Raw genomic sequence first — 26,156 nt, forward strand, 5'->3', positions numbered from 1 at the left:
TCATATTTAAGATGGGAATCTTAAGTGTTGTTAAGAATGTAGTGTAAAGTTCAAGACAAATCAGCTCATCTTTCATTCAAAATAGTTTATTGCTATCATGCAGAAGTGCCATAAAAGTCTAGACCATCACAGAAGATGCAAAATTATCATTGTCTCTGTACAAATATACTGTATGTATTCATAAACTGAAGCCCAAAATAAAGAGAAAGAAAAAGTAGGTTGGGGAGTAAAGACCTTACGCTGATCCACCCTCCTAACCCAATATAGGTTTTGTTACAATAGTTGACATGCATCAACATTACAGTGCATTATACTGGGAGCAGACAGACACACACTCACACACATTCAAATGGAATCATCCATTTACAGCTCTGTCGTGCAAAAGATATACAAATGACACTTTAAAAAAGTACCAGTAGAAAAGTGATAACTTTTTAGCTGGTTTCTAAAATAAAATATTCAAACATGTCTAGTACATCCAAACCACCTGTTACATTATGAGGCTGGGGGGAGGCCCACTGTGTCTATTGCAGCACTTTTTGGTTGTTCGTTGGTCAGGAACGCCCTAAGTGTACTGGCGTCCCTACTACTTTAGTAATCATCTAAACTAAACCCCTACTGATGCATAGTTCTGTGCTCTGAAGCCGTCAATATTAAAACTGGCACAATGTTCTTTTGTTGTGAGGATATATCCATAACTAATGTAAACATGCTGTACTGAGGATACTGTTACAGTGGCAGTATCCTTGCACATTCAGCGTTTAAACTCAGGATATACACCACAGACTGGGTGTATATCGTGTGGTTTTGTGTTGTCTGTAAAAACATACAATAAACACAAAGGCCTCTGAAAGTAACTTTAACATGACTGGTCTTCTGCTTCCATAACTTGTTGAGCTACATCTTCCATAAAAGGTGAATTACAAAGTGTTACAACTTGAAAAAGTCTATCTTATTCAGAGCAAATGATTTTGACTTACAACTATAGCCCTTACCTGCACCCACCCCCCACTGTTAAACTGCTGTGAAGGTTTAAATGTCTACCTAGATAACCATAGAACAGAAACAGAAAGCTAGAAGATAAAAGGCACCAAAATCCTAGTTAAAGTGCCTCATTAATCACATTAATAATCAGTGGAAAATGTTGGATCCCATTTATACATCATCCCTTTTATTAAGAGTATAATCTTTAAAAACCTTTAATAATTGCAATTAAAATGTGATTTAAGTGTTTTGTGTTAAGGTCTTTGATTTGTGTTTTTCATGGGGTATACTTTACACTTTCTTCAAAGTGTATCCTCTTCAATGTAATGTGAGCGTCAGATGGAAGTTCATTGTCATTGTTATTTTCAGACAGTTATGCTATTATATTATTAATATTTTGGTATTTATGTGCTCAGTAACAATACTGCCTACTAATTAAAAGATACCTACACCCAAGCAGGACATTTTAGCCAGGCTCTTCAAACACGTGTTCACCTCCAGGTCCAGTGAAGATACATGTAAAATTAATCAGCAGTTAAATTTGTTGGTGGTGTTTAAAAGCTGGACATTTCACCAAAGCAATTCTCTTTCATGTACTCAAACCTAAACTCTAAAAATAATGTAAAAGGTCTAATGATGCAATTTGATGTTGCAATCTTCTTTAATCCATACTGCATTTCACTGCTATGGAGTTTCAATCAGACCAAGTAGCTACTATTGTTGTGCTGTGTCCAAATGGCACTTCAAACTTCACCTTTTGCTCTCAAACATTTGAGTCACTAATATTCTGAGCTTTCTACTACTACTCCTCCTCTTCTGTTTAAGGATCTCCTTGATGTGTCATTTGCTCTGCCAAGAAGATGACCACAAAAGACAAACACTTATAACCACCAATAAAAACAAAGTAGTGCACATTCACTTTTGAGTGGTAGATGTAGGTAGTAATAAAAGAAACATCAAGTGTTGTCTAAGCAGGTTAACGACAAGAACCAAGCAAACACTAAGAGCATTCGAGTATCTGTCAAACAAAAGTGAAGACATGCAAAATGTTATAGATTGTAGAACAAGAAAGAAAAACCAACTGGGAGACACATTTCCCTTTGAGACTGGCACAACTTCCTGCAGAATAAATAATACTTTACATTCCAATATACAAACCTACCCATTCCCCACAATTAAGCAACATTGGCCAAATAAGCAGATAAAACTGAACAGCTGGTCACTCCCACAGTCCAGTGTCTTAGAGTAGGTGCTGTACCTACAAAATGATGCAACAGCAACATTGTGCCATCATTTGACCACTAATTAACCCCACAAACTTTTTTTTTTCTCCCAAAAACAGACCAGAGGAATACAGTCAAACAGCAGCTTTAATAGCCTGTAGTTCATGTAGCCCTTATTTCCTCGGTTTCTTGAAGATCTTGAAGGTGTGTTTCTTGCGGCTGGCAGTAGAATCTGTGTCTTCTCCTGTAGAGCCACTGTCTTCCTCCAGTGGGCTTTTCTTGGAGGACAGCTGCGGGATACGGGTGCTGCCCTTTGCCCCTATGGCCCCTGGTTGCCCTCCTGTAGGCGATGGTGTGTCAGGTTCAGTGGAGTTGGGGCTGAGGGAACGGGACGACTCTGACAGACTGTTGATCTCTCCCATGCTGGGTGACTGCTCCATGCCGTACACCTTCTTCATAAGTATGGGGCTGTCAGGGACAGGCTCTGTAGGACTGACCTCATGAATGCGGTTCCCTCCGTTGGGGGTGTGAGCATGCAGTGAGACGGCATCATCTGCACGGCCAGACAGACCGTGAATTAGAGCGGTGGGCTTGATTAGGTGGCCTTTGGAGCTGTAGGCAGATAGTCGATCACCAACTTGGGAGAGCGACAGAGAGGAGTCGGAGTCAGAGCGATTTAGGTCCCTGTGGGGGAAAAAAAACCCAACTTAGATGAAATGAGAAAAAAACCCAAACAGTTAAAAGTTGAAGCTTTGCATGCTGGGGTTTATCTACACAATGCCTGCAAAGCCATGAACACGGTGTGCACTGGAACTCAGTTCAGCAACACAGTTAGTTGAGCAGGCAAAGAACACCAGGAACACAGAGACGTTAAGAAAGAGTAACTGCATAGAGTTTGTAATGTCTCATCAGGTGCAATGATGTGAAAGCAACATAAAAGACATGTACAGAAGGCTCCTATTTTATGATACATCGGTTAAAAAAAACAAATTGACAGCAAGTGGTGAAAACCACACCCACGCACATGCAATGTGAGTGAAAAACTGGAAGAGAGACGGGTACCCAAAGCTGTCGCTGCGCGAGGAGTGTGCTTTTGAGAGATCTGAAGAGGAGAAATCAGGAATGGGATCCATGGGCTGGAAAGAAGCATGATATATATGGGAGGAATGAGGGGCTACAGTGGCACCCACAGAGCTGGGTAAGCAGGAGGACGACAAGGACAAGGAAGACAGGGACTGAGGGTTTAGGTTGGAGGTACAGATGATAGAAGGGTGCGACACAGCTGAGGAAAGAGGAGGCAGAGGGAGACAGTCGAGCTGACCAATCGACTGGCTGCGTGACTGTATGAGGGTAGCCCTGGACGGGTATGGGGTTCCCTCTCCCTGCTGCCCTGCCAAGAGGCAACTCTCTACCAACCTCTGGGAGCCCGTGGCCAGCTGGGGTTCAATGTGCCGTTGGCGCAGGGACATCATACTGGGAGCTGTGGGCACAAAACAGCATTATAAACAACCACAAATAAAATCAAATCGGACGGACAAGGGGAGACCGATAGGGAGATTAGTGGAAAGATACTCAGGTGTTGGGATACAATTCTCGACTTTAACAAACTTAAAACTTGAGTCTTAAAGACAAATCCTATTTACCAATTTAGGCTTTGTACTGCACACCATTTTTACATTATGTGAAAATCCCAACAGTCCCGTCTTATCTCTCCTCCTTACAAGGAAATATATTAAATCAAACAAAAGAAAAAGGAGAAAACGGTGATGGTGTTACCAACTAAGATATTTTGTTTAAACTAATAAGAGATTGACATTAAAAATAAAAGTGACACTATGGGAATAAAACAGGGGTGCACCGAGAGGAGGGAGTAAATGTGACATGCAAGCAACTAAGGTGAGGTCAGGTGATTTTTTAAGATGAATGCAGCATGGAGTAGTTTTTCCCCGTCAGCAAAATGTCCAATTAAAAAGTAGTATAGCTCTATGTGGTTTGAGTCAAGGGGAGAGACAGGGATGTCAAATGGGGACTGAACTGGGGCATGAATAAATGGCCAACCCGGATATTTCCACATGGGCTGACAGTCTGAACCGACGGACCACAGGTCACTTGCTCGTCGTTCCAACAGTCGGGTGCCATCTGAAGTTAGGCCAATGAGACAGCAGTGGAAGCCAAATGCCAGAAAAGTGGTGGGGGGAGAGAGGGGAGTGAGATCGGCAGTGCAATTAATGTTGATTAAAGACTTACTCACTATTGCTGTTGGAAAAGGACTCTGCAGTACAACTTTCGCCTGTAGTTAGTCAAACCCAAACCTAAAAACATGTCAAGTTTTGCTATAATAATAAGGCAAATATAGAGCCCATAACAACTCGGCTACAATGCATGATCGTCAGAGTCTTGTTTGTTTTCTTGATGAGGTAAAGATATGCAAGATGTGTTACCCAAGAATTCTGCAGAGAAAATACGTTTTTGAACATAATTTCATTAAAAAATTCATACAGCTTTTGTGTATTTGTGTGTCTCATATTCAAACTGAATAAGAACTTAAATTGGGCATTGACTGCGTATAACCCGTTTCCTGTGGCTGCAACTGTTCGTCCAAAAGCAGATTAAAAAAAAAAAAAGGTCTGTAGCACATATTAGGACAACAACCACTACAAATAGGTCAGCACTTGTTCTCATTAAGAAGTATATTTTTCTTGACAGTTCAATTTCCAGAGAAAAGTCACAGGGGGCTTCAGTCTCCACAATCGACTGAGAGTTGCAAGTAAACACAAATGAGAACCAATGCCAACAAAAAAGGCATTCAAGTGGAAGTGTGTGTAAAGGAACAAGACAATGATCTGAATTTACATGATACACATTATACAAATGTAAAACACTCAATCACAGACACGTGTGACCCTCACTACCTACATCACCAGCGAGGCCACAAGAACAAATTCAGGTAATTGTTGCACAAAAACGTCCAAATTCTCATGTGGGCTGATTTTTGGATTTCCCCAGCAAGGTCTTGGAGTGTTTAGGGGATCGTTTGCTAATCCCCACAGAAAGGCCGACAGATTCAGATGAACTCTTACATTGCAGAGTTCCAGGCACGATATCCTCGTCCAAGTCGTCCATGTCGTCGGACATGATGAAGTGCTGAGGTGTCGCTCTGCCGCCCGTGAAGCTGGGATCAAGGTTGAGGGCTGATGCCAGAGAAGGAAGGCCTGGGTTGTTGACGATGGTAAAACCTGTGAGGATCTCTATCTGCTGCCAGCGGTGAAGCCTCTCCCGCAGAGCAGCCGTCACCTCACCCAGGGCTTGTCTTCGAAAGATGAGAAAGTAGGAGATTGAGAAATAAGTAACTTATTAATTATTAAGTAACTTATTAATTAATATATGAAAATCAAAATCTGAAATAAGTAAAGTCTAAAGCCCCATTCAGACTGGATTTACTTCTCTTTGGGAAGTGGGGGAGATTTAATATTACCTGTGGTCTTTTAATCTCGTCTGGATGTGTATGTGGGTATTTTTCACTCCAGTTAATATTTTATTTTCCTCCTCCCCCGTAACGTTAATCCTGTCCAAATAGGGCCTATGCCACTTCTTTTTTTACCAAGTGAAAATGCTGCTTTAACCAGTTTTCTAAAAAAATTCTATGACAAGTATTCTACCATTACAATCTGACTTACTTTGCTGCCAGTATTTTGTGGTCCACATCATCCAGGGAGGAGCTGTGAGCCACGTGAAAAGTCCCGAAGAGTGTGTTCCTCTTTTTCTTTATCTTCTCTGCCTGTGAAAACAAATAACCAAACACTTATCTCTGCTGTATTGACATTATCTACACACCATGTTAAAGGAGACTCCAATTTCCAGATACAGACCAAAGAGTTCACTAACTATTCATGTTCAAGGACATGAATAGTTTCACAAGACCATAGTCGAGATGACTTAAGAGGCTTTTTTAATTTCGACTACAATCATTTTAATGCATTAACAACTGAAATAGACACCCAATTTCTCAGGTTCAGATATTATGGACAAGCTAGTCTCAAATCTTAGGTCTCTCGACTCTGTAAAATAGCTAATTTGGAATATATTTAATAGATTTGTCTGTGATCAAAGCAATAACATGAACTACCATGAAGAGCATGGTTTTCCCTTTAGGCGTTTGTATGCTTACCCCTTCTTTGGCCATCAAGAGCTGCCGTTCAGCATTTTGCTTCTTGATGTTGTAGTACTGCATTTCCACCTCGTGGGTGAGCTGCAGCCACTTCTGGAGAGACTCTGGTGGTGACCAGCTACTCCTGGACTCCAGCTCCCTTTCTGCTTTCTTCAATGCCATGCGCACCTGCAAATAAAGATAAACTTCAGGTGACAAACTAACACATAAAAACAACACACCCACAAACTTTATTTTATCAAAACAACATTTTTTTTTTATTTTTCTGATTTTTAACATTGTAATAACAAGAGAATTACAAAAGTTCTGTTAAGTTTGGCAACCAAAATGCAAGATTAGTATGATAAACAGACATGAATGTGCTGCGTTTTAAATAAACCTTAATTGTTATCATTTTGATAATCAACACACACACACACCTTGCAGAAAATTATTTTCTTAATTGCTGTAATAATGTTTATAAACACACACACACACACACACACACACACACACACACACACCCCACCCTCTTAAATACTCGAAAACTCAAAGATACATTAAAACCATGTTTATAGTTAAGGACGGATGGATCTCAACACTTGCCTCCTAACTGTAAGTAAGTGGTGGATGTCCTTGCCACAGACCACTGAACATGAAATGAAGTGTCTTGAAACTACACTTTGTTTCTGAATGAAAAAAAAACAAAAAAAACAAAACAAAAAAAAAAAACTGACAAAAGTGAATTAGACCTTCAAGCAAATACTCATGTGTTTTGCTTACTTGTGTGGGCTGTGCTCGGTTGTTCCTGCCAAATTCCTAATGGACAAAGACATCAGTGGGTGTATTTACACTATAGCCAGTGTAAATCTGATAGACCTAACATATTGTGCAGTTGCCACCTTGGAAGTTCATAAAACACTACTCACTCAGTTTCAGTGCTTCTCCTTTGAGCTGAACTTAAGCGTTTAAAATCACATTTACCACTTTGAAAGTACCTGTTCTAGCTCTTCTTCGGCGTACTTTTGGCGACTCAGTTCATTCTCTGTACCCTCACGCAGCTCCCTCAGTCGCTGGGCTTCCTGCTTGGCAGTGTTGATCTCATCCCTCAGCTTCTGCTCCAGGTTCACCTTCTCTACTTCTACTGTACGGTGCTCCTCCTGGGCGATCTGCAGCCTGAGAACAAAGGAAGGAAGGAAGAGAAATTATTATTTTGTCTTAAAAGCAGGACATAATGACTGCGTAGTGTGTGATAGTGCCATTTTCTGTGGCATGGCATGACGTGTGAGCATATGAGTGCCATGTATGTGTGGAATTGTAGGACTTGCACCAGCCATTCTTGACCGGAAACAATGGCTTACATGTAGAAAGCAAAGACTTGTGGTCAGCTGCTAGGCAGCTCACAGTAAACGGACATCAGAGGGAACAGAGCCAAGAATGGGAACAACTGCCAGTGTGTAACTTTAGAACAGTACAGTGTTGTACCCAGTGCTCCTGTAGTATCCAGATCACATGTGTTGATTTGTATGTGGGATATTTTTAGACTAGCCCCTTAGAAAAAGTTGACTTTTAATAGAGGGGCTTGTCAAATATGACACACACACACACACACACATTTTAAAAGATGCTGTAATCTGTATAAAGACTGCATCCACAGAAAAAAAGTGATTATCAGGTATGTATAAATATAATGTGAATTCTTTAACCAAGAAATAAACTGTTTAATTTGATCTGTTAACCTAATGCGAGACTGCGCTCTCAGGTCATAATATTCCCTCATCTGGCTGAGCAATTATAACAATGACATTCCCAAGCCCTTATATGAAATACTGTGAATTATGACGAAGGCAGGAATCAGTACTATAAGTTTAGTCACTAGGGAAAAGCACTGTATTCCTGTCAGGATAAACACAACAGCAGAAAAAGTGCAGAGAAATGAAAGGTGATCCCGAGGGCTAGCTATGGAAAATGTGGGTGGTGGGTAGTCCTGCTAATGCTTTCGACCCTGACCTCTGTCATTCTCCAGCTAAGATTCGAAAGTACTGGCAGACCTACAATGCCAGAGAGAAGACGCCAAATGCTGTTTTAACTGACCTGCACTGCAGGGCTCACAGGATGTAGACACAATGTCTCTGCAGAATTTGCAGGAAAAGGTAAGTTACACCCACATGTTTTTAATACACAAATATTAGATTAGTATACATCTTATTTCCCAAAATAATGTTCATTTTGTGTAGAAAGAAAATGTATTAATGTCTATCACAAGCAATGTTGCCAGTCCTTTTCCAGGATGTCTGTCTGCACATCACACCCCAATCCAAATGTGGGTGAATTAGCACTAGGGCCGACATGTTAAGCAGTAATGCTTAACACCAACTCCCACTAGTGAGGCAGAGGCTGGGTCAAACAGTGCTGTAAAAGGCACCCAGGAAATCCAGCTCCAATCAAAGCCTCCCCCCACTGTCTCCCAACAGGGAAGCCATGGCTGGGCCAGGCTACTTGATACCACCACAGGATCTGCTTGAAGGTATGGAAAGAGAGCAGCTGGCAGCGGGGATCAGGAAGAAAGGCACATCAACAGACAGAGGACATACCTCTCTCTCTCGCTCTCTCAGCCCAACATGTACTGTGTGAGATGATAGTCTTTTCTCCCTAGTCACACTGACTTATATTATATCCCTTCCCACAGCCACAGTGCTGGGTTGTCCAGGCTATAACACATATAGGGGAATCTGACTTAGGATAGTTCAATGCTTAACTGGAACTTGTAATGTCTGAGTCATAATCATCTGCTTTTGGCAGCACATATATCGCTAGCTTGACCGATTTCTGCCTAACATTACCTTTTGATTATAAATACACAAGCCACTGCAAATCCTCAGTATAATGAAGTCATTTTAAAATGATTACGTATTATGGGACGTGTTCTACTTTATGAGAAACTGGAACAAGTCAATTAGTTTACTAATGCTTTCTCTGGGCTCTTATCCACTACAGATTAGATTTTAATGTAGCTGTACGATTGGATTGCAGGAGATAAATTATACAGCAATGCTGAATGAATAGCCATAAATTTGGGATATGAGATGTAATGTCTGTCCTGGTCAAGGTACTGTTTGTGAAGCAGCTGTTATGACCTGGCTCAAAAGGCCACAACAAAAGGGAGACACCATGGTAAACGGTTAACATAGGTTTATTTAACGAAAATAAGCCAAATTGATAGTTTTTTCGAATTAACATAACTATGTATGTTTATGTATGTAAATATGTTGTATGTAGTCTGTGGTTTCAGTAGCGTCTGTGCAGAATGATGGTTGCATGGATCCAGAACCAAACTCACAAACCAAATACTCTACAGGGCAATTAGCCCAGGGTTACTGCAATCAGCGCTTCCTCTACGAGAGAGAGAGCGAGAGCGAGCGCGAGCTGGTCCTGAGACTCTCTGCAGTAACAAGTCCCCAACAGCCTCAGGACAGCAACACCAACTCAAGCAAACCAAACCAAATTATCAGCAAGTAGAAAGAAGAATATATTGAATACTGGAAAGAAACAACCAAAACACAAGTTACAATGTTATCTGACCCTAAAGAGAATTCACACCGGCAAATTACCTGAGTACAATAAAATGTCCCAAATTAAGAAAAATGTTGAGTGAACACAGCCTGGCCATAGAAAAGGGTCGCCACAGACAGAGCTGGCTACCACAAGAGGAGAGACTCTGCTGCCAGTGACAGGGGACAGGTAGAGACAGAGCTGCACTTTTTAACCTCATGCCCTAAATATAAAACAAAGACAAAAACACTTTGTAAACATTTCCTTATACCCAGAATTCAAATTCATATCAGACACTGAAATGCCCCTATTTACTGGGAGAAATGCCCAAATGTGAAATAATTGCTGCAAAATATGTCTATGCCATGAAGTGAGGACAACCAGTGGAACCTCAGACTAACAAATAATTGTACAGATTTTCAAATTATTTTGATCATTTAAAATTTTAGTAATCATTGTTTTTACATTTGATACTGATCTTTTTTATTCTTAAAAAAAAAAATTTGTCTATTGATTTAAACACACACGTTAGCGTTTCATATATATATATATATATATATATATATATATATATATATAATATATATATATATATATATATATTAACACACATATATATTTTTTAACACAAACTTTTACTGTTTCATTTATTTTATTTTTTAATATGTTTCTTCTTCTTTTGTTTTTTTAACAACACATACGCTTTGATTACTTTACGCTTTAATTACTTGTTTAATGAAGTGAATGGGGATGATTGTTCTTATGTTGTATATATGATGCTTTGGCAATGTTGTTGTTACATTCATGCCAATAAAGCTAATTTGAATTGAACTGAGAGCGAGAGATCGCGGCCATACCCACTCATGACCCCACAGGGCGTGAGAGCGCGCGAGCGCAAGAGAGGCCATACCCACTCATGACCCCACAGGGTGTCAACACAGCACAGCAGTGCCCCTAACAACTAACAAGGTACTATAATAAGCTATGGTAAGTTTGGGTACCTGCAGAAAATGCTGAATAATGTCTGCACCCCTGGGCTTTGAAGATTTATTGCTGGCACTGTGGTTTAATCTGCAGAATAGAATATAGTATGAGCAATTAGCTTAGCAAGAAAGAAATGTTAGAGCCCACTTCAAAGTTGGCAGTGGAACGTGTGTTTTCACCACTGATCAAAGTACAAATATACAGAGCCCTGACTTGACCTGGCAGTCTATCAGAGGGACCGAGTTTGACCTCAGTGGTGTGTTCCCAGTGGACCAGTCAACAGCTCTTTCGGTTGGTTAGGAAATCCGGCTGTGCCAATCCCCCAGAGGTTAAACACTTTCCATTTTGGCCACTCCATGAACTTTCCTTTACCATTAGCCTCATGTCAAATTCTACTCTGTACACAATGTCAAAAAAACAACCGACAGATCTTTATACTAAATGCCGTGGAAAAGCATCGGTCAAAGAAAAATCCTTACGTTTTCAGTGAAACAATATGATGCCACTACATGCTCGCGCTGAGCACCAACTATCACATTTTACAACATTTATAGATATTTTTTCTTTCAAACTCCTAACCCTTTTCTAGGCGAGTGGAATTGATGGCAACTTCATGACAGACCAGCAGATGTACATATAAAAAAAATCCAATCAGTAATACCAACACATCTATGACAAGAATCCTCTCACTGGCCTTCAATTAAATTCACACATTTCAAAATGCACAGCACTATAATGTGGCATTGACTGATGCCATTATAGAGAATGCAACTCACTTTTGATCAGTCACTTTTCATGTTATGTTCTTCCATAGCAACATGTTGTAATCAGAAATAATTAGAACAACAGATACTAAACATCAGCAGCAAAACATCAACTGTCATGTCACTGTGACTTTTGACAATTTGATAGCAGTATCTGTGTACCTTGGTAATGACTTCCTTTTACCAGTAAAAAACAAACAAAAAAAAAAAAAACAGATAAAAGCCTGTCCTGTGTATGAGTTGAAGTGGTGTTTGAGTATCCTTTAAAGGATTAAGAGGAGACAGTGCAGGCTTAAAAGCACATTCTGAGCATTCTTTGAAGTATTAACAGGACCAAAATAGTTAGATTTGTGTTATAACCTCCATTTATTCCTCATTATACGGCCAATGGCTCAGATGCATTTGGCTATCTATGGGAGCTTTATTTTAAAACATTTCATTTCAAAACATTTAATAATTAAGGCAGCAATGGGCTGATACGTCTTAGGCCAGAAGACACCAGGTCAGCACAAAGTATCCTGTATCACAACAGAAGTTATGTGACAGGGCAGACACAACATTCATGAGCTTTGGCTGAACTGCAAGGTTCACAGAGGTTCATCCATTCACCTGTTTTTTGGGAAAATCTATTACAAGACCAAATATTCAAACAGTGAAAGCAAAGCAAGACACCGAAGGGGGTAGGGTACCATGTAACAAACAAACCACCTCAGCTGTCTCTTCTCACTGTGAAGGGGCAGCAGCTCATACCAAAAACCACTGAGCTCCACGTCATGTAGACTGAGACACCTAGCAGAGTCTCATTTTGACTGCTTGAATCAGCAATTTATACTTGGGAGTTAGTCATATAAATCTTGCCATAAATGTGTTCATGTAATTTAAATGTTTCACTTTCATTTAAACATGACTTAAGTCAAGTCATTTGTCTAATTCATTGGAGATCGGACACAGACCTTTTAAAGTGCAGCTCCTGCAGTCTTGACAGTTTTTCACTTCCCATTTTACAACAATGTGGATCTGTCCTGTACATGTAATCCTGTGAATGTTACGACCGAGTTATGAAATATATACAGGATTCAGAACCACTATATGCAAATTCTTATTTAAGCACATTTTATTGGTATAGTAAAATCCCATTGAGACAGGATTTTCGCCTGCTTCAGCTAACACTAGAAGAAACACACTGTAAAATAAAACCTTAACCTATTTCACAAACTAAAGGCTTTAAAAAAGTGATAGGATATAAGGCTGTTGTTTGGACTATCATCTATTTATCAAGGTCATAACAATAAACAAAAGGCTGTTAGAGTCCGTCAGAAACATCTCAGTCGACAGTGATTAATCAGTCAAGTTCACAGCAGAAGGTCTCAGTGTCGGGGAAAAAGAAAAACTTCTGTTTCCGCCCCCCCCCCCCTCCTTTCAGAAAATGTTCGAGGCTGTTCTGAACTGCTCAATTAGTCAATGAGCTAGGGATGCGAGAGGGATATCTCACTGCACATGCAAGACATGTAAGAAATGTTGCCAGTCCAACACAGTCTGATGTTAATATTAAAACTGATAATTACTATTCATCAAAATACTTTAAAGTTAGTTTTGAGTCAATTTATGGTACAATACAATGCAGTACATAGATGACAGTTTGTTGTGTGGTTTGTGGAAAAAAAAACCCTCACTTCTGTTGTAGGTCATGCAGACTCTGTTCAGCTCTCTGCAGGCCCTCCAGGTCTTTCATCATCTTCTTCATGTGGTCCTTAGAGTAGCGATTCTGGATGTAGGCAAACCAGCAGCCACCCATGCCTATGACTATTGACACTACCAGCATGAAGTCCTTCAAGTGGTTGTGTCTATTCACTGATAGAAAGAGAAAAACAATTGAGGTTACATTGTTTCAAGGTAATACAAATCATTAGATAAACCAGTAGAAGAGGTGTATTTGAGCCAGGCAATATAAAATCAAGACCATAAGCTAAAGCTGTAACAATGAGCAAGCTTCACAGGGATGTGGTGTGAAGCTTGTGCTTGAACAAAGCCTAGTCACATTGCAAGTTTTGTTGATAGGAAAATCACTAGCACAAGTTCAGGTTGCAATGAGAGTGCCTTGTGCAAAAGACCACGACAAAGCCAGCTTAGAACAGCCTATTTCGGTCTGGTAAACATGCACAGAAAACCATGCAATGGCAACCATAACATGTTGGTACACATGAGGAGATATTAAGTCATTGAAAGGGAATCAAAGCAATTAAAGCTTTCCCATTTGTAGGAAGCCTTATATTAATTATTTTCACTAACATTCAAGTGAGGAGACCTTTTACAAAAGGACATCTTAAAATTAACCCCACAATCACGATTGTGTTTAATAAAGTCTATTTGTAATATGATGAGTCCGTAGAGCATTGGCATGCACCTATTGACACACAGCCTGAATTTCAGCCTTGCAAGCTGCACGATGAGGCATGTTTTTTTCTTGCAAAACCTGCAAAGGGGTGTGGGGGAAAGAGATGTCAAAAACATGACTTCTACTTCCTGGAGTGAGACAAAAAGGAAGTAAAGTTAGGAGAGAAGGAGAGTACAGGCTTTTTTGTCTTTAGATATGATCCATGTGAACCCTTTTTTATGGTATAGGCACATAACCAAGTCTCTAGCTTGTGCTAAATGATCTTTCGGGAGGATTGTGTATGTTCCTGTGGACTTGCGTATAAAGTCCAAAACAAACACAGGTTCATCAGAGTCAAGGAACTTGGAGAAGCTGTGCCCGTTATGTCCGAGTATGTATCAGAGCTGAGAAACAGAAAGCCTACAGGACAGCTGTACAACCCTGTCTCTTCTTAATTCTACTGACTAAGTACAATAACTAAGCTCAATTGATAGGCTGGTATATGCATATAATTACCTCTTCACAACTAAGAGTACAACTCCCCCAAATGAGGTCACGATATTTAACTGAACTATGATAAATGAAATCTAGGTATGCTAAATGCGCCTTGGGTCTGCACTGTCACTAAGCACGGACACTTAGGAGAACAAGGCAACATTATCGGTTCTGAACAGGAAACACAGTTTGCCTTCTGTCACCCCCATGTGTAGTCTATGTAATTTGCTACTTACATACAGTAAACACAACATCCACTGCCTTTCAGAGAGAGCATAAAGTGACATTTAATTAACCACAGAACTGGAAATAACTGGCCCCAAATGTGCTTGGGTTAATTAATACACAACTATCCACTAGATTAGGATCTACCTATTGTGAGAGGTGTCTAAAAATGCTGCTGCTATATGCGGTCAGTCAGTCTGATTATCAGTGGGAGCCTTGGCTTTGAGAGGCTGTCAAAGCCAGACAGCGCTCACTAATGTCTTCCTTCGGGAGTGACTAACAACACATACACAATGACACATGCCAGACACAGACCACTATACACTTCTTTCCAATGCAAATGTTTACTTTCTATGAAGGTCCATTACATATTTTCTCTTCTGGCTTGACTTATGATTATCAGTTCTCATTAGCACTCCCCTTCCAAATATACACCCCTCTACTTTTTTTATCTAGTAAATGGGCTCAAACTTCAAGGCCAGGGAAGTCTCTGCACACCATTAATATTTTGCGTAAATATACAGATATTTTTCCAGAATCTTCCTGACTTTGAGGCTCAATAATACAAAATTTCTGTATTAAGCTGTCACACTGTAACTAAGCTTTTAATGTGGTATGTTGTTTTTCAAGAAAGAAGAATTTTGGCAGTCATTCTGGGAAATTTCCCAATTTCAACACAGATTACATACAAGAACAAAAATAAAGTACTGCCAAGACGTATAATAGCTGAGACAGTCCATCCATTGTTAATGTTCTGAAGCCCTAAAGAAAAACAAAAAAAATAAAAACTATAGGATTACAAATCTGTTGTTACAGAACTGGAGCAATGATACAGAGGGAGAGGAGGACTGATTTATTTTTTGTTTCTGTACACAGGGGTGTGTCCAGAATACAGAGCAGTGTGGTCCCACCCTCGGCTCACTTCCTCAATCCCTGAAACGGGTGGGAACAGGATTTCTCCTATTTACCAATGATGAGCTGACTAAAGTGAGTAAATAAGTTAATAGATGAGTAGGTGACTAAGTAAATGAATAAAACAAACAAACCAGAGTACAACATACCACTGAAACAAACAGCTGATGAAAAATGAGAGTAGCAGACAACAGTGGTCAGGATGTTGGTCATGGTGGTAGGCTGTCAATAGAAACGCCAACACTTCCTACATAAGTATTCTTTAAGTTCAAGAGAATCAATTCTGTTTTTTTGTGAGGGAGTTCCATGAAGTGCTGACTTAGTCATTTACGTCTCTTTAATGACCTTTTTGGTACAAGTAAACCAGTTAGGCAAAAACATGTGAGCGGGCCATAAACTTCTAAAAAAGGTGTCAGTAAGTAAGGCCTTTAATTTGGAACAAAAATTATAAAGCACTTTGCACGGGCTGCATTTAAATCTGTCAAGGATGCAGAATCATCCAAATTTGTTTTATAAACTCTGTATCTAGATCAGTATCTCAGTGAAACCAGAAACTACAGGGAGTGATTTTTTAGCATTTCTGTTAACAATATTAAGAACTCCTTTGCCCATCAACCAACTTAATTATCCAACAAATAACTGAATTCTGTTGACAGGTTTGAGATATCCTGCTTATTTAAATAGACAAAAAATGCGACAGAAATCTTAACCGTCATAAAGAGGTAGTGCAATGGAACCCCCATTCACAAGTCACTGATGAATGAGTTGCATGAATGAGTGTACAGGGATTAAAACAAAAAACAAAATAGATTGTCACATACTCAGGGGTGCTCCAAACAGTACAGTGTCCAAAGCTTTCAGCTGCAACTTTTGCACATGGCTGCGATCCAGAATCTTCAGAATAGAGAGTGTCAGAGTGGTGTTCTTTATGGCTAACCTGAGAGAGAAAAGACATTTTGCCAGAACAAGAAACGAAGGGTGTAATCCATTTTGATCCAAGTGTAATGTGACCTGTTAACAAATCCATCTACATACAATTAATCTAATATAAAAACACTAATGGTTTTTAGGTAAACTAATTTTGACAAAATGTACAGACTGGATGCCTTTTATTAAAGCCAAATGAGAAAGAGGGAAATTAAAAGAAATGTAATAAAACTGACAGACGGATTAGACTAGAGATGTGGTGGCATCCCACATTGTGCATCACTGCTGTCATGAGTCAACTCTATTGCTTGAATCTTTCATTTTAAGCATTATATTTTTATTCCTGTGAAGAAAAGCCTGACCAGCCTTATATAAACCACAAGGTATTTATGGCCAGTCTAAAGGGGCACACTGTTCATAGATCTAGTAGACTTTGCAATTTTGAGAAGTTGAGATATTCTTACCTTGGCATGGAACTGCCATTGAAACCCATCTTGCGAAATGCATCCACATATTGTGGCAGTTCCACATATGTGATGAGCCATTCCACGACCTCATCCACTGTCCAATTATACACTAAGGGGAAAAGGAAAAAATAAAATATATACTTAGAGCACTCCGATTCTCATTTGTCTGACGTGCAGATATCAGTACTGATAGAATATAAGTCTAAAATACATTTCCATCACATTTGGTGGAGTCAGTTTTTCAATCCAACAAATTAGTTTTGTAAGTGAAACAATGACTATATAATTAACCAGTTGAATTTTATCTGTGTTTGAGGTTGTTCACATCTGTATTGAGCGAACAATGTACTTGTAGACCTGTAGCTTGTCAGAAAAAGGCAAGAAAGGGCTGACCTCAGTCCAACTCATTATCTGTTTCACTTGCTTAAGAACAAAGTGATGACCAAAAGCCTCCAAAACCAGCAACAACTGAAGATAGCTGCAGTACTGACACAGTATCACCAGGGAAGATACCAAATATCTGCTGACGTCTATGGGTCGTAGACTTTAAGCAGTCAATGATTACCAAAATAAAATAATAATAATAAACAACCAAATATGAAATATGATAACTGTAATGGTCGTGTACAAATCTTCCCTTTTTACCTACAATGTTTATCTTAAATGGATATAAACACATCTAAATTCAAAGTGAGAGTCAGCACTAAAACAAAGATTTGATTTTAAACAGACGCAAAACAAACACGCGTCACTAACATTTTTTGACTGCACTGTGTATACAGCTTGACACAAAACAAATATGACCATGTGCCTCAATACCTTGAACGATCTGAGGTATCCTATAGCATAACATACAATAGCTCACCCACAGCAATAAATGGGTAAGGAAAATCCACTCTCCAGCTCTGGCAGAGAGTCAATGGTGTGGGCTGTATGTGTTAATGTGTTGCTCTCTTGGACAAAAACAAAAACCTACAAAACACAGTTTCCTGGCTGAAAACCTCCAGAGCCCTGTCAAGAATCTGCAATGCAGTGTAAGTCAGTACTATGTATAAAAAATAAAAAAAATAAAACAAAGGGGAGAAAGGCAGCCAGAGGAAAGGGTGTGAAAAGATACAAGATGCCAGATACAAGAGAGCATGTGAAAAGTGCTCTCAAACATTACACGATAGCCCAGCCAAAAAGATATGCTGAAGGAGGTGAGACTGTAGACGTGTATTTGGTGTTGACAGATCCAATGATGTCCAGCCCCTGGCTGGAGAAGATAAGCAGACTGCACTTTGCTTTACAAGCCATCTGAAATGTGCAAAGCGCACTTTCAGTCACAGGGAAATACAAACTCTAAGTTACGGGTTACCTACACTAATGTCCAAAACGGCAATCAAAGTCACAAGGAGCGATTCTTTAAAAATAACAACAGCCCAATATCAAACAGTCAGTATCAGCAGAATATATCAACAGGAAACACAGTGAGCAAAACAAGATTCAAGGCTTACAACTCAGACTCACAAATACAAAAAACGTCTGAAATAAAGGCCTGTTTGTGCAATCATTGCTGGCCTTCAAGGAGAGAACGATGCCTCAAACAGTACCTTCAGAGCCCTTCCATGCGTTCCACAAGTCCTCCACACTTATGAACTGGTCATCCCCATGGAAGCTGTTATGCTTGGCCTTGGGGTCATGGTAATTTAGATCTTCTCTCAGGAACTGTAGGATGACAAGGATGTTTGTAGTCGTTACAAAGAATCTACCATGCACAAGTGTAAACTCACATAAGTAGTTTTTAAACACTTAAAAAGTGTGTCTGTTATCAGCTCAGTCTCAGCATATAGATCTTAAGTTAGCTTAATATGACCAATGTGGCAATTTCAAATTTGAATGTAGTACTTAGTGAAATGTGTAGTACATGTGAGAAAGGGGTGAGTGTATAAAATGTATAAATGTCTGGAGAACAAAGAGGACAAATTTAGAAATCTGCTGAAGGGTTTGGATTTACTGTGAGCACTTTGACCCGTTCCACTGCTGTGGTTTTTATGACCCACCCCCATAAAAAAAGAAAATGTAGTTCTTGTCGTTTGTGTGTGTATTTGCTTTATGCACTGTGACAGGAATATAAAACATAATGAATATATATCAACCATACATGACCTGAAAAGATTTTCAGCAATTTTGAGGAGTGGTACAGAACGTCCTCTTCACTCATTTTACTGGTTATTCTACATTTGCAGAAGTGTACTGATCACCAATTTACGAAATGCCAGACTAAAGGTGTTATTTAAAACCAAATTGGATGCGTTTGTGACAACCTATCAACAATGTGTCTAGAATCTGGACTCTTTTGTCCTGATACATTATTGCAAAAAACAATTTGTCAAACACAGTCAAAGAAATTACAAAAGGCAGCACTTTATAACATCATTGGAAATCTGAGTGTAACAACTATTTTGATATCATTACTGGTGAATGGGAACCCATAAAAAGGGACCCATTCACTACAGTAAAGTGCACTGCTGTTGCAATTTTTAGACCAACCATATGTAGGTTATATGTGCAAATTATCTTGAGTGACTAAGGAAAATGTTATTTTAGCTTAGTCGATTTCAAAAGGATTTGATTCGACCAGACAAGGATATACTTTAGTTTACTTAAAACTACTGGTTGCCCACTATATTGTAGGCTAACTCAGTCACCAGGTTTTTAAAAACATCTTGCACTCCCACAAAAGCCAACTCATGCAACATGGGTGAAAGACAGTAATAAGTCATCATGACGCCTTTGTTTCTTGATAGATTTGTGTGGGAGGATTTCACTACAGGGTAGATGGATGGTCTGTACTGCAGGTGAAATATCACGCGCCTGAAAATGTATTCTTTGGAAAATTAGCAAGACCTGTATAATGTTGCCCAAGGTCCAATGCTTCTTGTTAACGCCAGATGCAGTGCAGATATTTTGATCTTAGTCATAAAGAAATCTCTATCCTCTTTATTTAATCACTCTGTGGTAACAGCAAACAGGACTACTGTCTTGATTCTTTGCTTTAGGGGGTATTTGCATGCCAAGTGCCTCTTCTGAAAGCAGCCACCACATGCCACACACAGAAATGAGACTCCAGCAGGGGCCTGATTAAGGCCACAACATGCAGTTTAGACTAGAGCTCAGGATGTAAGCTAAAAGGACTACAGGCAGTGACGTCTGAGAAGCAACAGGCTCGACTTCTGACGAGCATTAGACAGCTGTGAACGTTTATACTGTGCTTTCATTATACTTCACTGTAATAAAATACACACACACACACACACACACACACACTGAATAAACGCTACACTAATACTAATGTTACAGTGTTACAAATGTGGCAACATCAATGTCTATACCATGCATGCCAGTTCTAGCCACACTTAATGCGAAATAGGACATTTATTTGACAAAAACTTCAGGAAGAAGGGCACTGAAGTGCTAACTGGACAAATCCTCCAGTTATTCAGAGTAAGTTAAGGACATTACAGGGTTATGATTAACTGACCATCTAAGCAACAAATCCTACGACAAGTCAGGTGACAGAACATTACAATAATGATACCTGTAAGCCTCTTCAGACCGAATGAAGACCACCTCTGTGACTGTACAAACCAGAAAACATTTAACAGAGCTCTTTTTGATGATTACTGTTCAGGCTGCTACTTACACCGTCTGTCTCTACCACGTCTACGTTGCCATTTGCATCATCATCCATCTGTTTGTGGATACTACGGATAGCCTCATAGCCCAGATTGCTGTTCTCGTCCTTGCATAGTTGCTCATCGATGCGACAAAAATCTGGTGGAGAAACAGAGTCATGTCAGTATGGTGTAAAGAGGAGACTGTGAAACTGTCAAATTATTTTGACTACTATTTTTACTACTAAAACAATAAAGATGACTAAAGAAAAAATTGAACATGAATGCAATTATGCACAGCCAAAAGAACATTTTAGTTATCTTGAAAACACCAAAAACTTAAAATTTGCCAAAGTCTTTAACACTTTGCCATCCAAAGACTCCAAACAACCACAACAGAAACCAAGCTATGCTTGCAGTAATGTAGTGACAGTGTGATACTGTTCAAAATATGTTTGAAGGAAACCTTAGTCATGCTCCATCCTGTTGCTATGCGATAAGAGGAAGAAATTATACAAACAAAAAAAACTTTAATATGATTAAATTTGTATTTTTAGATTTCAACACCAAATGTGCTATTTTAACAATGTCAGGAATAACTACTAACAATGTTTTTCCAATTAAAAAAAATATATAAATACATAGTTTTGAATCAAGCATTGGTTGATCAAGTTACTCAAGTACTCCTTTTATGCTACAACAGCTCTCTTAACTAATAATGTGATTGGTACAAAAGTTCATGGCATTCAATCTTTACTGCTTTTTGCAGAAAAGTCAGACAGCAAAATCCCTGGTTGGACTGCCCTTGCTCACCCTCTCTCTAAGATAAGTGAACTGCTAAATTCCTTAGCTGAAGACAAAGCCTTGTTTATATCAGGCCTTTCACTCAATGTGGGGATGTTACCAAGAAGCCATATACCATGACTGACAGACCTACTTTGTAGACCAAAAACTGTTCATGTCACAAGGCAAATCGTTTTTTAATAAGAATCAGCTTCAGCAGTCAGCTTGGATTTCACAGTTCTATTTAATGTCATAAAACTTGGGTTTGTTAGTTTAGATGTTGTTGATGTATAAGAGCATTCAGCATTTTGACAGTGAGGCCTCAGTAACGTTTGAGGATTTTCGTGTGTTGGGATCCACAATTAATTGTAGATAAGTCAGGAATTTATGTTCCCATGATAAATTATCATGTAATTTAGCAATCTGCAAGTTATCTAGTGAAGCCTGTCTGGCCTGTGTTCCCTCTCCTTCCTGAGGGATTAAAAATCCTCTGGCACAGATCAGCGATAACGCTGCCACCCCTAAGAAGAGAAAACCTTATTTAGCTTGCAGACACTCAGGAGTTGTGTGAATAGACATGGAAGTCTACCTGTAATAACAACAAGTTAAAATGTGAATTTTAAATTCAAAGCACGGTTGAAGTGAAGTTCACAGGTCTGTCTGTCTTATAAAACCTTTATGTTCCATGTGCTGCTGCTATTTTAGTCCAAATTCTCTTGTAAATTTGAGATTTTCAAACTCAGTCATTTCTTGCTTTAATTTAAAAAGCGTACATCAAACACAGTATAATATTTGTGTACTTCAATGGATTATAACCACAAAAAGAGGAATGTGACAGTGAGGGGGAGGCTGAAAAAGTGGCTTGCTCTTCTTAAGCTTGGTTTTTAAGAAGAATGTGCCGCTACATAACAAATTGACTTACTACAGTTCACACTACAGTCCTATTAAGTAAAACACTTTATTCTAGTTCATTCTCAGTTGCTAGTAGATGGTTGGACAGACATTGCTTTTCATGTTGCCTGCATCATCCCCACAACAATATGGTGTAGGAGTACACAAAGTCAAACTCACTTCTTTCATAAATGGCTGAGCTCAGGTCCATATCTCAATTGATATGGCTCCATCATAATTTCTGTCACCCACATAATTAAGTGCAGGCATTTGGTTCGAGTCATGCTGGGCATTTACAGCATAATGCCCCCTCCCACTGATCAACTTATCATACCAGTCGACATTTTCTTTATTCCCTGAACCACATGTGACAGATGTCTTTTAGCGGTTTGAGAGAGAAAACAGAAAGTAAACCATGTCACAGATGCAACAGTCGCTGTGTCCATGAATGTGTGCCTGTGAAAGGTTTAGCTAGTTGGCAAATCGTGCCTTATATATTTACATGAACACCAGAACAGCTAAACCAGAACCAGGAAGGATGGATTTGCATAACATGAACTTCCGCATAGTGAAAAGTTACTTTTTAGGCACAGCACGAAAGCATTCAGTTTCAGAAAACCTGCAACAGCACATACCAAAAGGGCAATTCCACATTCTCATTCACTCAACCTTTTTAAACAAAGAATGATAAGTTACCCTAGTGAGAGCCTACCACCTGCAACACTCACATACCCAACCTGGCCCTCTTTCTCATTTGGCTTGCAAACCTCCGGAGACACAAGATAAGATATTTACATACCACTCAGCCTTGTTACGCAAGTCATTCTGTGTGTAGATGAAGAACACACTCCATAACTTTGCCACACCATAACTACAGCGGTAACTATGTCACCACTCACTGTCAAGAACAGCTTCTTTCCCCACACTGTGGCCTCCTGGGACTGTCCATGTGGAATACATCTATAAAACGGTGCTTCAAATGCAAAACGTGTATGAGCAACTTCGACAATGTCTCTACAGTTCCCATTTAACCACACTGTTCAGCGGTACCAACAACACACACTAGCACACTTTAAAAACCCTGAGTCATACTATGTCATAACTGGCTCATATGCATCCCAAGTAGATTCAGGTTTTTAAGTTTAGTGTAAATAGTACGCAACCACTGTCATCATTCATGTGAAATCACTTGAAATGGATTGAGGCAAGCTATTACCACAGTGGTAGAGGACCTCATCTATCCTGTGTGGTAAATGTGTTTTTACTAGACTAAATGACTAAAACATGTTTATGCTTTCTTTTAAACCTTCAATTAAAAAGGGAAAATAGACTATGCTGTGTAATGTAGTGCAGTAAGTTCATGCAGCAGTATGAGGTTATGAGAGGCCCATGTTACCGTTAGTGTGAGAGTCTACAAATTAGGTTACGTAGTCAAGAGCTTGGTGATAGATAAGAGCAAATCCAAGACGAGAGTGTCTACATATTATCAGTCTTCAATAGTACTGCAGATTTAATTTGTTAGGCAAGCTTTTTTTATACCAATTACCACGATTAAAGCATTATGAACATGTACAATTTATGTTTTACTGTACCACCAAAAAAAAAAAAAGAAAAAAAAAAAAAAGAAAAAAAAAAAGTACAACAAAAGTACAAGGTATTGATCCTAATTTAAGATTTACTGAAAACAGTTGACACTTGATTATTACTAACTGATTCAGAAACTACTTAAACCCTGCTCATTAGATCAATTACCTCCTATTTGACTAGTTGGCTTAATCTGAGCATGAGGACAGGGCTTAATGGAGAATGCTAGCTGGACTATTCTCAGCATGGCTACATATAGTGCCTGCACAATCACAAAGATGTGGCACGAACAGTAACTAATACTCTTAACTGCCAATCTATTGTGTGTGTGTGTGTGTGTGTGTGTGTGTGTGTGTGTGTGTGTGTGTGTGTGTGTGTGTGTGTGTGTGTGTGTGTGTGGGCAGACTTTAAGAATGCTACAACTAATTAATCCCATGCCTGATTACTCACCTGACACCCCATTTTCAACAATGTCCGGTGTAGGTGAACTTTGTTTTTCAGTCCAACTTTCTCCAACGAGACACAAGCAAAATATCCACAAGGTCACCAATTTGTTGAACTCCATGGCTGGTGTATGCTGGGAAAGAAGACAGCTGAGTTGAGAGAGTCCCTTGAAATTCTGTTATCTCCATTTAAGGTATAGGTTAATCGATTAAACGTCGCTCATACTTAATTAAAACAGTGTTGCTACATTGTCTCTTAAACATATGACATATTAGCAAGTAACATTAGAGGAAGCTGCATTAATCGACTTAGAGCACACAAAAGAAATAGTTACATAAAGATCCCCTGCAGCAATTGCAGACACATGATATCACTTCTTAAGTGTACCTCTTCTTCCTGAATGAATGAACACATTCTTAGCGTGCTAATATCTGGTTACAGCTAAGGAATCATCCTTCATTCAAGGAATCAAACCTTTATTTTGTCAGTTTAGCTGTGCTTTAAGTCACTAAAAAGGGAGAAAAATAATAAGATTAAAGAAGTAACAGCAGCCTGGCCCGTCGACGTCTGGTGACTGGATGCCTGACAAGCCCCGACTAGCTAGCTGAACATCTCGGCTAACTAGGAAATGAAGTGAAAAATCCAGCAAAGGGGGAGACACATGACAGAGCCCTCACACCAACGCTTCCGTGTTTAATTTTTTACTGCAGACGCCCGTTAGCCACTGTTGACGTTCAGCTAACGTTAACCATAAGAGACAACACATTACCACTGAGCCTAGCTACAACGGTAACGTTATGGTTACTACTGGAACAATGTAACGTTAATGCTGATTAATACAAAATAAAGTTACCTGTCATGAAATAGAGCCAGCGGGATACGTAGTTTCAGCTCTGGCTTAACATTGCAGCAAGCGCATGGAGTTGAAGCACACAGCGAACTCCACCTCCTATTAGAAAAAGGTCTTGGTCTTTCCCCCGACAGAGACTCACTGAACCGAAAAAGCCGCAGAATATGGACAGAGGGTGGGCTTGTCTTCCTCTAAGTTACACCAGAGTCCCTGGATAGCATGAGTAGGTGTAGCCCCCTACCGTTTGGAGGATATATTGAATATCACGTCGAATACAGTTAAACAAATTGCTGAAGTCTGTCATCTAGTGGATTGTTTAAGCCATTATCACACTGGGACTCTAGTTTCAAACTCAACCTTCCCTCTATAGTAAGCACCTGTCATTAGCGCTTGGAATGAAATACCTTTTTTCACGGAAGACTTTCTGCCAAGGAGGGAAGAGCACAAATGTTGGCTGTTATCAGTGGTGGATAGTAACTAAGTAGTTAGTGCTGTACTTTTCATTCCCTCTATCTACTTCTACTCCTCTAAATCTTCATTCCCTCTATCTACTTCTACTCCTCTAAATCTCAGAGGAAAACATTGTACTTTTTACTTCACTACATTTATCTGACAGCTTCAGTTACTATTTTCTTTACAAAGGAAGATTTTTACATACAAAACATATGAGGAGCTTTAAAAAATATATGATGTTTTGTTATAAATTAAGCTACCCAACAGTTTGTACAAGTACAGCTGCAACAATTAGCTGATTGACAGAAATTGGGAACTATTTTGATGATTGTTTTTAAATTATGTTTTTCCATTTCAGCAACCCATGACAAACGTAATCATACTAATAGTACTTTTCACTTTTGATACTTACAGTATTTTTAGAAACAGTTACTTTTGTAC

The 26,156-nt window shown here is 39.3% G+C and overlaps 1 protein-coding gene across 6 annotated transcripts; it reads right to left on the bottom strand.

Annotated features, from left to right (window-relative positions):
• Positions 1–70: 70 nt before the first annotated feature.
• Positions 71–25,436, bottom strand: stim1a (stromal interaction molecule 1a). 6 transcript variants are annotated; one of them, XM_038692669.1, is made up of 15 exons: positions 25,266–25,434; positions 24,419–24,545; positions 20,740–20,870; positions 18,647–18,761; positions 17,052–17,163; positions 16,482–16,597; positions 13,328–13,505; positions 7,353–7,530; positions 7,138–7,173; positions 6,376–6,543; positions 5,885–5,985; positions 5,288–5,517; positions 4,266–4,346; positions 3,624–3,687; positions 71–2,891 (listed from the first exon to the last, which is right to left on the bottom strand). In XM_038692669.1, exons 2-15 carry the CDS (start codon positions 24,531–24,533, stop codon positions 2,381–2,383), a joined length of 2,136 nt encoding a protein of 711 aa, XP_038548597.1. In that variant the 5' UTR covers positions 24,534–24,545; positions 25,266–25,434; the 3' UTR covers positions 71–2,380. The 6 variants fall into 6 exon arrangements, with proteins under 6 accessions (XP_038548597.1, XP_038548595.1, XP_038548598.1 ...); XM_038692667.1 differs by lacking the exon at positions 7,138–7,173 and having other exon boundaries at positions 3,270–3,687; positions 25,266–25,436; XM_038692670.1 differs by lacking the exon at positions 7,138–7,173 and having other exon boundaries at positions 25,266–25,432.
• Between the last annotated feature and the right edge of the window lie 720 nt (positions 25,437–26,156).

Source organism: Micropterus salmoides, unplaced genomic scaffold, assembly GCF_014851395.1.
Source record: "Micropterus salmoides isolate LMB-PRFRI ecotype aquatic unplaced genomic scaffold, ASM1485139v1 Ms_hic_scaffold_3, whole genome shotgun sequence".
Lineage (NCBI taxonomy): Eukaryota > Metazoa > Chordata > Actinopteri > Centrarchiformes > Centrarchidae > Micropterus > Micropterus salmoides.